Source organism: Pezoporus occidentalis, unplaced genomic scaffold (assembly GCF_034315485.1).
Source record: "Pezoporus occidentalis ecotype Australia unplaced genomic scaffold, CSIRO_AGI_Poc_V1 ctg127, whole genome shotgun sequence".
In the NCBI taxonomy this organism is placed as follows: Eukaryota; Metazoa; Chordata; class Aves; order Psittaciformes; family Psittacidae; genus Pezoporus; species Pezoporus occidentalis.
In genome coordinates, this window is record NW_026913071.1 from 2,379,320 (window position 1) to 2,393,968 (window position 14,649).

At 40.5% G+C, this 14,649-nt stretch overlaps 1 protein-coding gene across 14 annotated transcripts in view; it reads right to left on the reverse strand.

Moving 5' to 3' along the window:
• Nucleotides 1–14,649, reverse strand: part of ABLIM1 (actin binding LIM protein 1) — a 192,496-nt gene that overhangs the window by 83,555 nt on the left and 94,292 nt on the right. For all 14 annotated transcript variants that reach the window (XM_062607943.1, XM_062607942.1, XM_062607934.1 and 11 more), the window contains 2 exons: nucleotides 4,538–4,721; nucleotides 2,125–2,234 (listed from right to left, as the gene is read on the reverse strand). In XM_062607943.1, coding sequence (XP_062463927.1) covers nucleotides 2,125–2,234; nucleotides 4,538–4,644 — 217 coding nt within the window. In that variant the 5' untranslated portion in view covers nucleotides 4,645–4,721. The remainder of the gene's footprint in view (nucleotides 1–2,124; nucleotides 2,235–4,537; nucleotides 4,722–14,649) is intronic.

Consider the following 14,649-nt stretch of genomic DNA (forward strand, 5'->3'; position numbering starts at 1 on the left):
TTGCATGGATGAGGTTCTGTTCCAAAATCATGTATATTAACAAAAATAATACTTTCAAAAAAGAGCAAAGCATTAGAAAAAAAAAGATGTGCGCGATTCAGCAGCAGGAGAAATGTGGAAGCAATGTCGAGCAGCTTACACTAAGTAAGATTTACTCTTCAGTGCCAGCAAGAAAGGCTTCTCCGTATCTAAGTCAACTACTGCACAAAGCTAAAGCAGCAGCTGGTGTAACTTTGAAGACAAGAGGACACTTCATTAGCATCCTTTCAATGGAGTTTATAAACGCACACTGTTCTCACTTTTTCTTTGTTTGTTTTGGAGAGTTCTGCTCTAAAGTGACCAGAAACTCTATCCTGTATCTTTCTACAAGTCTTTGCCAGTAAAAATAACTGTAGCAGGTATTTGTGGATATTGAAGCAGTGCACTCTGAACTGTTAAGAGTAGGAGCTCTCTTGCTGTGTGTACCAGTAAGGCAGTTTGCCCAGCAGGACCCAGTTTTGATTAAAAAACAAAGAAAACAATAAATCTCAGCACAAGCAGTGGGGAAGATTGTTTTATAATCCTTGCTTCCTATGGCTTCAGTGTGGTCCCCCAGAAGCAATTCAAGCAGAGATTACAATTCAGGCAGATAAGTACTGGTTCTCAGGAAGTGACTGCAGCTCTTTCACTTGCTAACTATCAGACAATTTGAGCCTATCATTTGCCTGGGGGCATTTTGGCACCTGGGGTCCTGTACCCTGGAAGTGGCCACGCTGCTGGACAAGTGAAAACCAGATGTAGTGTTATCCAGATACTTCTGCCCCTGCATACCAGTCATTTAGGAACACTGCTACGACATGCCTAGAAAAAGAACATCAGTACTGTCCAAGGTCCGTGTGCCTTGAGCTTCATTGCCAATTATGCCTCCTAAATACCAGGAATTCCAATGCAATTTCCACATAATTCCTTTGTCTTGGAAGGATTCCCTGAGTGCCTCAAGTACCTCAGAGATTTCTCTGTTGGTCTGTAAGTCTTGTAAGGGTTTTTTTCAGGTTCCTAAATTTTTCCTTAGCTGATCAGGCCTGTGCATTTTCAGCTCCAAATCTACAGCTACAGTGGAAAAGTATCACTTAACAGACAGAAAAACACGGTAACAAAAGAGCTATCTCATTTTCCATTTTGCCAAGTGTCTGATTACATGCTCTCAGGCAAATCAGACAACCTGAGATTCCCTGGACTCATCCACCGAGCACAAATATTATCCAACTTTGCCTTTACATTGCACTTTATAACCCTGGGAGCCCAAAGCCAAGTACCAATACACAGTGTCTCCCTGAGGGAACCCAGCATTGGTGGAAAACTACCTCATATCCCAAGGAAATCTATAGTCATTTTCAATTACAAAACTCGCTAGGTAAGTCATTACAGGTTAGAGTGCTCAGTACAACCCATCGACCAGAAAAAGAATCAGAAATCCCCAAAAATAACTACAAGCAGAGATTAATATCAATAATTCACAAATTATCCTTTAAAAGCATTAAAACCCAACAGCAAACCAAGATAATTTCCCTCCCAAACCTTCTTCATTCTTTCTCTTTCCCCCTTAAATTGCTTTCTTCTCTATAAAGGTTTCTTGAGATTCTGCTCACAGTATCATTGTGCTATCAGTCTACTGGAAGCATAATCCTGATACTCCTTTTAAAGGATAATTTAATTGAATTCAGGCGTTAAGTAGTAGAAGAAAATTCATTTCCTCCGACTTTGTCTTCTTTTGAATACTTAAACCTGCACAATTATCTATGAAAAAATGGAATCTCTCAACTCTGAAACCTCAGATTTCATCAATCAGGTACTTTTCCAGCGCCTAGAAAATAGAAATAGTCCCTTTTAAAAATCTGGTCACTGGCAAAAAGCCATTTGTTCATGTTGTAATGTCTAAGTGTCTCTTTTCACCTGAAGTACCTGACACTTTTATCAAAGGGCACAAAAAGGAAAGAAAGAAAAAGAAAGAAAAGATGGTTTCCAAAGTTGTTTCACATTTCTAGAGGTGAAGAAAAAATTAAAACACCTAAAGGTTTGCATTAAGTTAGCTTCAACCAAATGCTGATGAGCCTGGTGAGAGGCTTCAGAGAGAAGCATACTTACTGCTTGAGGCAGACAGTTCTTTTGGACTGGAGGACACTGGCTGAGCACACATCTGACAGAGACAGTCCCTTCCATTAAAGGTAACCCGATCGCCTGGTGGAAATGGACGCCTGGAGAGTTAAAGAGAAAAATGTATTTTAGCAAAGGTTATGCCAGAAATTTTCCTCTCTTCCCTGTGTCTTAAGTTTGCTGCCTTCCCCCACTGCAATCAGTATTCTACAGAACCTCGGGCCAAATAGTTTTGCGAAGTGGCCTTGGCAAAGCCAGGCACTGGAAGAAATCCAATCTGAGGATGCAAGCAGAGCAGAGGTTAGACTCGCCCTGTATTTTGGTTTAAAAAGCTATCAAGCACACTTTATCTAAAGAGTAGGTGACAGTGAAATCCACTTAGTCACAACAGCTACACTTATTATGGTCTCAGCATGATGTTGTGGATAGCAAATTGTACAGAAGAAATCTCAAAGGAAGAATTGCAGTTGGCCTTGAGGCTAGTGAAGGAATGAGGCTAGCTAGTCACTCATAAATACACTAATTTCATCTGCGTTCAGCAATGAAACATATGTTACTGCAGATACAGCAGTTTGCAAAAGAAATGAAATGCTATCCACATTCATTCTCCTAGAGATTTAAACCAGGTATCTACATTACAGAAGTACCACTGTAATTGCTACCTGTGCAGATAGCGTTAGGAGAAAGGCAAAGGCTGAATGTCCTATGGAAGCTTGAGATTATTTGCTGAATGCAACAAAATATGTGCTAGGCAGAAGCTGACATTGCTGTTAACTTTTACTTGGTGTGTAAAATAGAGAATGAACATTTTGTATGAGGCTTTCACTGAAATTAAAGGGTTCAGTAACTCCAAATCTGTAGCTGCTGAATGCAGGCTCTCCTAACGTCACCTCACTCCAAAACTGTGCTTAAAATAAGCATTTGCTTGTTTCCACAAAACAAAATGTTTAAGGCATTGTTTTAGTTTCCTTTTCATTGCCATCCCTCAGTGGGCCATAAATAACCCAGCAGCAATACTGCATGTCATGAATATATTCCAATGACTCATCTTTTGTTCATCTGACATAGAAAGATTGATGCAAGTCAATGTACAGAAAATTGATGCAATGTTTCATACAGCATCATCTACTTTCACACTGTCCTTGGGAAATAAAACTGAAACATACACATCATTTGATTATCAACGTGCAGTAAATTCACACACTGTTTAAAACCAAATGGAAAAATGATCAAGACACTTTCAAGAGTAAAGGTCTTGGAAAATATACCAGGCTATATGATGAAGTACTTAAACTACTCATCAGAGATAGGTATGGAAGGCTAGGGCAGCAGCTGGCAAGTCTGCTGCACTAAGACTCAGACACATCATATGACGGGACCTCCAAGAAGTTACTGCCCCAGAATGCAGATTCTTGCCTTTCTTGTTCATGTGATCCTCCTGTATTAAGTTTCAGATGATTCAACTGCTGCCAGATTCAGACTTCTGGAGAACATCACCATCCAGTTGCCCTCCAAGACTAGAAAGGAACAGGCCTTGTCTTTTGGGTCTTCCCTCTCTGTGAAATCTACCTACATCTCTATCTTTTGCTTCTTATGTGTCCTTCAGGCATTACACAAACTAAACCAGCCTAAATTCTAGCACAATCTCAGTGCCTAGTGCCAGCTAACAGAACACTATGCCCAGGGGCTTTGGGTTGAGTTTAGGCTGTAAAGCTCAGCTGAGATTTTTCAAGTATAAAACTGCTCAAATGAGCAGGCTATGACAGCATGTGGAAGATTTGCCCAGTAGTCTCCTAAAAGCTGAGTATCTTAGTGAGAGTTTAAACAGAAACACAAGTTAAAAAATGCCCCTTTTGTCCTATTCACACAGCCTCAGCAAACTTATCTTTAATCCCTGTAGAAATGAAGACTGGTTCTCTTCTTGGGGACAAGAAATAGTATTTGGGGAGAAGAAGGGGATTGAGCTTGTCCCAGAGCCATGCATTCTTACATGATATGAAAATGAGTCTACAGTACATTTTCAATTCTTTAACTGTTCTGATAACCCAAATGAGTTCTCTATGGGTGCATCCCAAAATTGGCTTTACTTCACTTCACCCATCAAGCTGGGCTCATCACCCAAACTCAACTCAACCCATGTCCATCACCTCTAGTAACATGGTAGCCTGATAGTTACTCTCACATGTGAAAGAATTAAGTTTCTGAGAACAGGGAACTGTATGTGTTCCCCAGATAAATGAGTGGCATTTTGAAAACCCTCAAAGTCAGACTTGCAGCAGAGCTTTTCCAGCCAAACATCTCCCCAGAAGAACTGTGTCATGACACTTGAGTCTCATGGTGACACCTTTCTCCCTGTTTTCCTTATACTGGGTTCATGCCAAGTTAGTTGAAAGGGATGACTTACTTGCAAACAGTGCAGGCAAAGCAGCTTGGATGGTATGTTTTGCCCAGAGCTGTCACTACTTCACCCTCCACGAACTCCCCACAGCCATTGCAGCGGGTACCATACATGCGCTGGTAATCCAAGGTGCAAAGATACTCCCCGTTCTTAATGAAAAAGCCTCCTTGTGCCAAGTCACAGCCACACACTGGAAGAGAAAACAACCACAGAGAGAGATTAGAGAAATATATCTAGTAAGGATGTCAGCACTAGTCTGTGCTGCTGACAAATGAGATGACCCTGGTGGTCTCGCTTCCTTCTATCATCCAGTTAATCATGTTATCATCAGTTATTCGTACCAATGCAATCTTGCTTTCGCTCTAGGACTGGAGATGAGCAGAGGAAAAGATTCTATAAATAGAACAGATTTTACTAGTATACATTTTTTTCTGCAACCATGTTCTTTAAGAAGCTTTCAAGGTGCTGATTCTTTTTGAAACAGTAAATATTTTAGAAATATGTATGGTTTAGATGAAGTCCTCCAGCCCTCAGATAACACTGAGATACTTCACCACTGCTACATCAATACTTTATGTTTTGCTTTAAAACGCATGATCTTTGAAATGTTCAGGGTGACTTTGCAGTATTAATTTAGACATAAATACTGGGAGAAAGCTGCTGTGAAGGGACAATTAGGCATTAAAAACCTAGCCCACACGTCCACTGTATACACTTCGTGATATATGCACCCAAGCTACACAACATTATATTGGACACTGAATAAAGGAAGAGTATTCCCCACCCGTATTCTGACTAAATTAATATCCTAAGAACTACTATTACCTCTGAGTGCCAATCTGCATTGGTCTTGTGTTAAGTCTTTTACATACTGTACTCCTTGTACTTAATGTATTAGATAAACAACTCAAATATTTGGATATAGATTTGTGGCCATGTACAGCTTCACAGGGAAGACGAATTGTATCAGTAAAAGGGTGAAGGACCAGTCAAGGATTTCTGTGGCTTGGCACTTTTTCCACTGTTAAATATTTATTCATGCAAAGCCGAACACTCCATAACCAGGTGCCTGGTTTGCTTTAGGAAAATATTCATAGTGCTACACTGGTGTTTCTGGTCAAAGCAGGAGACAAAGAGCAATCCATCCTACAACAGCCAATGCCTATGAAGAAAAAGTGCCATGGGAGATGGAGACTGAATGTCACACTTCAGCTTTAGCTTAGATTGAATAAAGGATTTGAATGACCCAGTAATGTCCCACAGTTGCTCCAAAAATACTACCTGCTTCACATGAGCTTTAAAACCCCTCTTTATTCATCTCAGTGAGAAAGCATAAATAAGAGCTGCTAGATGAATTATTAAACATATATGTCTGCTCCAAGGCATTTTGGTTTCAGGCACTCCTATTGCTCTCATCTGTATATTGCTGTATCTGCGCAATTCAGTACAAGAAACTTCTCTTCACAGCAGCCTAGGATGCTAGCTTAACTCCAACTGTCCAAGTAATACCATCTCATCCCTCTTCATAACACTGAAGTACACTCAGATCAAATATCAGAAATATCAAGTATTAGAAATTCTGATTATTAAGGCAAAATAAATAAGCAGCATTGAAGGTCCTGCAGGTACACAGTCCCTGAAGTACTAAAATATGAAATACAGAAAGATTATCAGGGGAACTGGGTTCAGTTAATCTCTGCCATAAATTCCAAGGAAGATACCGTACACAACATTCATTCTCTCCCCTGTTATAACAGGCTAATATCTTATTAAATGCCTGCCTAGAAAATTAAAATTGCATAGTGTTTGGGGCAGGGATTGCAAATTCTCTGTTCTCTTATTGCCAAACCCCAGAGGTCTAAGGGCTGTTACTGTAATAATAATTAATAGAACAATAACTAGAATGCACTAAATTGCACCTTAGAATTAAAGCAATATCAGTACTAGCATTTTCCTGGTTTCACATTTCTGCATAGAACAGTGTTAATATCCCACATGCAAACAAGTTATATTTCATAGTGGCATTAAACAGCCAGACCTCAATCATTAGTGACTTAACTACAGAGAACTATTGTTAAGGTTCTATTATAACGCTGCAAAATGCTCCAAGCTGTTTTTCAGGTACACCTCCAGAAAAAACCCTCTTTCATTTCTCTGTTTTCTTCTACTGTTCTCCACTTTGTTTAATTATTTTCAAACACATCATGTACAATATCATGTTGCCATTAGACAGAAACTACTGTAACCTCTACACCACATCACCTTATACTCTTCCTGAGTTGGGGACCACCCAGTCATCTTCCACATCTGGAGGTACAGAGGTGAAGCCTAAGCCTATTTACAATAGGTTTGCTTTATTAAGCTAACTTGGGTGGATTCCTTACAATTAAATTATAGACTAATTGAGAATTCCACTGATTGCATGGAGTCACTGAGAATGTCTAAGAGTTACATCGGTATTTGAACTGTTAAATCCTGTGGTTACAGGGTATGAACTGGAGTACTGTCACGGGGTGGTCAGTACTAAATGCTTCAGAAGCTGCTAAATTTCATAAAGAGCCATGGAGTATTTGCAATTCTACGTGATTATTTAAATAACAGTTGTAATTTAGCTGGCAGCTTTAATGTCCAGGTCTGTATATATTTCAGCTCCAAGCTGAAGGTGCTCAGCAGGCTGCTGGATCTGCCTCAGAAGAGGCAGATAGAAGTCCTCTTTTTACAGTGGTCCCCAGTTCTACTACTGAGTCACCTTTTGAAATCCCACTTAGTCATTAGGACCCTCTTCACCTGCCTAGTAATGGGGCTAATAAGGTAGGATGATCAAAAGTAACTTTCAATGCAATCTCTGTACTAGCTTTTGGAAATCCAGCTTCAACATATCACAGAGGTCTGGACAGATCATTGCTTGCAGAAAAACCCTACAAACTTTGAGTGAAAGCACTCATGCATTCATAATTATTAAGCTCTATCCCTTTTGCATGGCCACAAGGATTCAAGCCTAGCACTGAAAACAGGCGATAAAATTATTTGGCAAGTCTTTTAAAACCAGTAATTACTGTTATTAACAAGAAGCTCCCTCCATTCCATTACCCTTTCCTTCATGAAGTTTCCTTTCCATTTAATCTCTCATTTTTTTCCTGTCTATAACTCAGAACAAGTTAAATTCCCTCATACTGGGAAGTCATGATTTCAGGCACAAGCAGAACTGCTGCTGATGTGAACCACCAGCAGATTCATCATCTTTGGCTTACTCACCACAGGAAGCACACACCAATCTGCAAGAATTAAAGATGAGTCCTGGCAGACCCACATTACAAGAGATTTTTGCAGTCAATTTAGCACATGTGCTCCTATCACTAATCACAGCTTTGAGCTACATGGGCAAAACAAGGGTCACCCAGACTGTTAACACCCATGGCTGGAAAAACGCTGTTCCAGTCAGCTGCTTTTACTTTGAGTCAGAGATCAAATCAGAAAGGAGGAACTCTGTATCCACACTTGGTGTACAATGTGGTGTGCAAGAAAGGAAGGGACTGAAACAGCTTCTTTTAAACAGCTTGTTTCTTTCCCTCCTTTTTGCAACTGTACAGAAGTCATGGTTCTGACAATAAGTCCCCTCAAGCTTAAACATACTGCCTTTATGACCATTGCAGAAATACCATGGGAAAGATGGATGAATTGTGACTGTTTTCATCAAAAAGAAAGACCATCTGCCCAACATTGCTCATGCCACGAACAGCAGGGGCACTGAAACCAGCTAAGATGGCTACATACATACAATAATTCCTAATAGTGTGATCTAGGCAATTGCTGTGATACAAATCTCGCGTCAAAGAAAAACCAATAAATAAATAATGACAATGAATACGAAACATCAAATTATGTTCTTTTAGGTTTTTTCCTATACTGATGGGAAAGAACTTTGAAAGAATTACATTGTGGAGCCAATAGCAATGCACAAATCATGTCCGAGAAGACAAAACACAAGGGGTATTCTGTTAGCATCCACCACGTGGAAATAGTCCACAGGACACCAATTCCACAAGACCCTTCCTGTTCAAAACAATGGAAGAAATCCCACTGTATGTGACCAGTACCTGCCTGGTACTGGGAGTATTTCTATTCCCCGAGGTACCAAAAGCATAGAGACAAAACACTCAGCATTTTTCTTTAAATGAAAAAAATGAAAATCCTCATCTTCAAAACCTCCTGGAGGAACTCAGCCTTTTCACAGAGTCTGTATATCAAAGCATTCCGCATTCCAAACACATGATCCTGCCTCTCCTGTGGATAGAATAAGCTGGAATACACTTCTGCCTCCTACTGTACAGAATTCACCAACCTGCCAGCTTTTTCCTCTCTTCAGTTACTATCAGGAGCTACTATTTTGCAGCCTGAGCACAAAAGGATTGGAGATACCCATCAGCACTGCTGTCTGCTCTCAAAGCTACAGGATCTGTGCAGGGTCTGTGTAGGCAAGTGTGGGCTATTATAATAAAACATAGCTCCTTAAGAGCAATCCAATTACCTGTGATCTCCAAGGGCCCAGGATCATTCTTAAGCAGAGTCACCTCCAAGCTTTAACGGAGATGATGAAAATGAAGAGATCGGATTTTTTCAAAGTGAATGGGAGTAGGATTTGATCCTACTGAGCATTATGTAGGATTTCTATAGGGTTATTGTCAGTGAGAGTTGAAAAACCAGGGCCTGAGTAAAATAACTCCATGTTGATGTAAAGTAAAAAATTGTTTCAACAGTAAAGAAAGAAAACCACACAAGCAGACCCTGTGGGCATGGGCTCTCAGCTTGCAGAAGTGAATGCTATTCATTCAGGAAAGTCTAATGATCTGCTTTGTCACCATGCATTAAATAAGGTGCAAATTCAATTTCCTGTTGGGGTTTTCTTTCTTTCTTGTTTTTCTAAGCTTCGCAGAATAATGGTGCGGTTCTCAAGTGGGGAAATATTCATACAACATTTATTTCTCAGGACATAATGGATTTCTTGTTTGAGGGTAGAAAGGAATTTGGCAATGTTTCAGTTTATCACCTACATCTAAACGAATACACAGGGAAAACCTGTTTCTGTGGGGCTGGTTTTTTTTTGCCTAAGAGAGAGTTTAACAAATCCTGTATTCAGGAAAGCAAGGTCCATGTTCTTATTACAGTTTAAAGTTTCCACATTCCAAATGAACTAAGTCTCTGCCTTTGTTTTATTCCTCTTATCAACACTTAATGGCAGAAGTCATTTCAAGAATGAATGTACTTCAAAGTATCATCAGAAGACTATGTGAGAATGGCAAACCTCAGAAGCCACACTGCAGCACTGCTGTTGCAGAAGGACTACAAGGCACCATTAAGAAGTTGTATACACCTTGCAAAAGCTGTCACAGAGATCCTGGTAACTGTCACACTCCTGCCACTCGAGGTTCTTTTGCCATATATTGATGAGAGATGCGTTCTGATCCAAGGTATTTGGAACTGCGTCTAACATTCCCAGTGGTTCTGGAACCTCTCCTCATTTCAGATTGACTTTAGAAACAACCCTGGGAAGTCTAAAGACCTTTATATAAATGGAACAAATACAGGTGATGTTAAAACCTGCTATGTTACCTAGTCACCAGCTGGCAGAAAGGTTTAGCAGCTAAACTACTCCCTGAGCAAAAGAAGAGACCGCATTTCTGCCATCTTTTCCTGAACTGGCCTGGGATCCCTGTGAGAAGAATCCTCTAGCCTCCATCCAGACCGTTCTCCTTTTGCCTGGAAAAACCTTGACCCTCCATTTCCAACACCCTGCCTGCATGATCATTGAATATTCACAGAATAATGGTGAATAACGTCATCACTGTCATGATGGCACAAGTCATTCTCAGTGGGGTACCTGAGAGAACCCCCTAAGCACATAATGCAGGCATTCACTCAACTGAAATCATTAGTGATGACTGAGTGTCGGATGAGCTCAGAGTTTTAAATCAATCAGCTTCCTAATCAATGCCATGACACTGCCTTTTAGCTTTCTTTGGTTTTTCTCCACTTAACACTAGAGATACAAACAATACTACACAGGGAAACTTTCCTGCCCACACCTCACATGCATATATTTCAGTCTGTCTAGCAATTTAACAGACAACAGCTAATACCTGAACTCAACATCAAGCAAACAGCAGCTGTATCTAACGTTGCAATGTGACAGCTTCCCAACTGAGCTATCGATGCTTTGCGCACCAGGATGGAAATAACAGCAAGAATCATTCAGCCATTTAAAACACCTTTCACATTAAGCTAAGCGCTAGGTGAGATCAAAGTCATTTATGAGTCTGTGGGAAATGAACCCTGAAGAAAATGAAGTGGGTGGAAAAATGTCAAAGTTTAGCCGGGAATAGGTTGGTTCTAACTATCTAGATGAGATCTCTCTGAAGAGATTGTAAATTAACAAACCAAGGAGTTAAGAATAGAACAAACAACTCAGTGCAGGCAAAGGAAGGATACATTGACAACAAACCCAAGCAACTTGCCAGATTCCCATTTAGGATGCTTTGTCCCGCTCATCAAGCACCTGTAAAGCATCCTGCTGGCCCTCTGCTTTCAAAGGGATCCAGTAGATTGCTAGAATCTGACATGGCATCTGTCAGCATTCAACAACATCAGCCAAGGAGAGCAATTAACTTTATTTCCTGACAGGTGTTTGATCACTGAAAGAGACCTCAGACCCAAGTAAACTAAGATCAGTGACAACCAATTGCTATTACTAGTTCTAAAACCCCAAGAACAAAACAAGGATCCAGTTCAGAATGGAAGCAAACTGGTTGGGATCCTCTACCTGTCAACATCTAAAGCAAAAACTACAACTCAGTGTTTTACATGGAAATGGAAAAAAATATTTGGGAAAAAAATAAAAAAGACCTAAATGGGACATTGCTATTGGAAACAAGTAGAAGCACAGGAAAGGGGCAGAGGATGGGAGAACAGTGCAGGACAGCACTGGAGGTATAGTTTGGGCCCTGCTGTCAAAGGCCCCAGTCACCTCATCCACTGTACCTCTTCAACAGGGAGTCAGGAATTCTTATGGAGACTGTTTTCCACAAGTGTGGAGGATGGACTGGCAGCTTTTGCTGCCAAGGGGCTGGATACAGCTTAAAATGTACCACACCTCTGGAACAGACTATTGGCACCCAAAGGCTATGGCCACTAATGAGACAGCTCTCCTTGCTGCTCATGGGTTACAGGAGGAAACCAGCCTGCCTTACACCAAACTTTCCATGCCTCCACTTGAACCTGACATGAAACAGCAGTAAAAATCACTGCAAGAGAAAGAATAGGCATCAAGACACAGCAGATGAGGAAAGCAAATACAGAAAATGGTAGCTGCAGCTGAGGCTTGTTCAATTCAAGCTATCTGAATGCATGAATTCACATCTGAACCCCCATTTTCTGTCACAGGAGAAAATGTAACCTCTATTAGCTTCCCAGGAACAGCAGAATACCATTGCTTCCTGGATTTTTGAAACTGGTCAAACCTGTTCCTCGGGAGGTCTTCCTGTGCATGCAGATAACAGCATGCCCCCCTTTTCACTTTTTCACTTGATTTGTGTACTAATCTCCTCAGCATCAAGTATTTGCTTTCATCTTCACCATTAAAATCTCATTTTACTCTTACTCATTCCCTTCCATTGGACTTTCTAATGCGGCTAAAGGATGTAATGCTTCAAGATCCATGACCATCCCAACCAGGATATTGTATAACCGCTGTCCTTTTTATTTGTATTCTGCTGTTAGAGCATTTCAGGCTCTTATTTTCCAGTGGTTTATATTTTAATGATTAGAAGTTCCATTTTCTTTAAATAAAAGCAGAGACATGCAGGTTCTAGGAAAAAAAAAAAGAAGAAACCACAAAAGATTTAATAATGTTCAAAGCTGTTTCAATAACCAAGCTGAAAAGGGGAGCTCATAAACAGAAAGCAGAACCAGAGCATATCAAAAGGGAATCAGAAGCCTGGAGAGCTTTTAGATAAAGGCAGCTCTTTGGTTCAGTGATTTGGAGCTTCAAGGGACCTCCTAATTTCCTGATGCTCAGGAAGGAGCACGTTCTATCCACCAGTTACGTTACCGTGTCCACAGATGAGTCTGTTTCACAAGTATTTGTGGAAATGCAGAGATCTTGTCAAGCACTGTGCTGGGTATCTAGTACGGGCATGTCCTCACATTTAAACTTTGCATCCACTGACACCAAGCTATTAATAGCACTAACCACCCAGCAGCCAGTTTGCAGCCTCCTCCTGCTGCCTCTGAAGGAATCCGATGACAGATCAAAGGTCAAAGAACTAATGATTTAAAACACATTCCAGCCTGTTGATACAGTGTCTGCTTACATGACCCTCACTTCTTCCCAGCCCTTCAAGGGAGGAAAACCTAGTTCAAAGTCAAAGATCACAGAGCATCCCAAAATGTAAACTTAGGAGCCCTCCCCTTTCACTGTCAAGCTCATTGAACTACAGATAATGCGCTTTGGAAAAGTCATCACATGAAAGAAACAGCCTGTGCCTGAAACCTAAACATACCATACCTAAACATTCCAGGATTCTGGAACTACATATTGATGTAGGCTTCCCTAAATAAGCTCAAAAGACATCTAAATCAAAAGAGGGAAACTAGAACATTTGTTCCGTGATTAGGAAATTGCTTTATGCTGATATATCACAATGTTTTAATAGAATTTGAAAGGTTCTTCTCCATGGAATACTCTGGGTTTGTGGAATGCTTCCTGCATGACGAGACTTGGCTTTGCCTTACAGTTAACAAGAATATTAGCTGGTAATTGACTTTTGGTAACTGGTCTCACTATAGCACGTAAAACATTCATACACAGTGAAACATTTCCACCTGGTATAGCCTAATCACTTCACAGACATTTATGCTGCATAGCGAGGACTACAAAACATTAGGAAACCATTCATATTCTCATAGCAAGATTGCTTATTCATGAGGTAATTTTTTAGTTTAGGCTGCCACATGGAAGCTAACCATGTTTTCCAATTTATATTCAATATCAAGAACAGGGACACTGTCTACTATGTGAAATACTCCTACCACAGATAGTGCATTACCTTTTAAGATAACACAATCGGTCTCCACATGTACCAAAATCAAGCTATGTAAACTTCTACACTGTTACTATAAAAGCTTAAAACTTGTTCTGTTAAGCAATACACTATTGAAACCAGCATTTCCCTCTCACCCAGAAGATGAATAGGAGCCTAAGATGAATTTAGCCTGGAGAAGGCTGCATGGAGACCTCGTAGCAGCCTTCCAGTATCTGAAGGGGGGCTATAGGGATGCTGGGGAGGGACTCTTCATTAGGGACTGTAGTGATAGGACAAGGGGTAATGGGTTAAAACTTAAACAGGGGAAGTTTAGATTGGATATAAGGAAGAAGTTCTTTGCTGTGAGGGTGGTGAGGCACTGGAATGGGTTGCCCAGGGAAGCTGTGAATGCTCCATCCCTGGCAGTGTTCAGTGCCAGGCTGGACAGAGCCTTGGGTGACAGGGTTTAGTGTGAAGTGTCCCTGCTCATGGCAGGGGGGCTGGAACTTAAGGTCCTTTCCAACCCTAACTATTCTGTGATTCTATGAATCATAGGCTTAATAATAAAGTCTTATTATAGCAATTTTGCTTGCCTCAAAACTTCCTCTCCTACTACATGCAGGAGGGTAAAATGAACTGTAATCAACTGACAATGATAGAAAATTATCATTTGTATCAGATCACAATTTGAGATATTAAAATCTCTGCTGATGCACATTGTAATTTAAGGCTTGATCCCACACACATTTATATATGTAACAGACATTGCAGTGAATAGTCTTAGTTTTTCCAGGAAAGTTTTGCAGTACATTGATGCTTAGAGGAAAAACTTCTTACTTCTTTAAGAAGCTATTAATTAATTCTTGTTAATGTTAATGCTTTTTAAAGACAAAAAGTAAAATAACGAGCTCTCCAGCTCAGTGTGTTCTCCCTTCAACCTCCTCATCTCACCCTCCCTCCTCTCAGCCTTCTGCTTCCATTGCCTGGTCGCCATTAACCATTTGGTATAGTAATAGCAGGGTACTCCTGGTAAAACAGAAA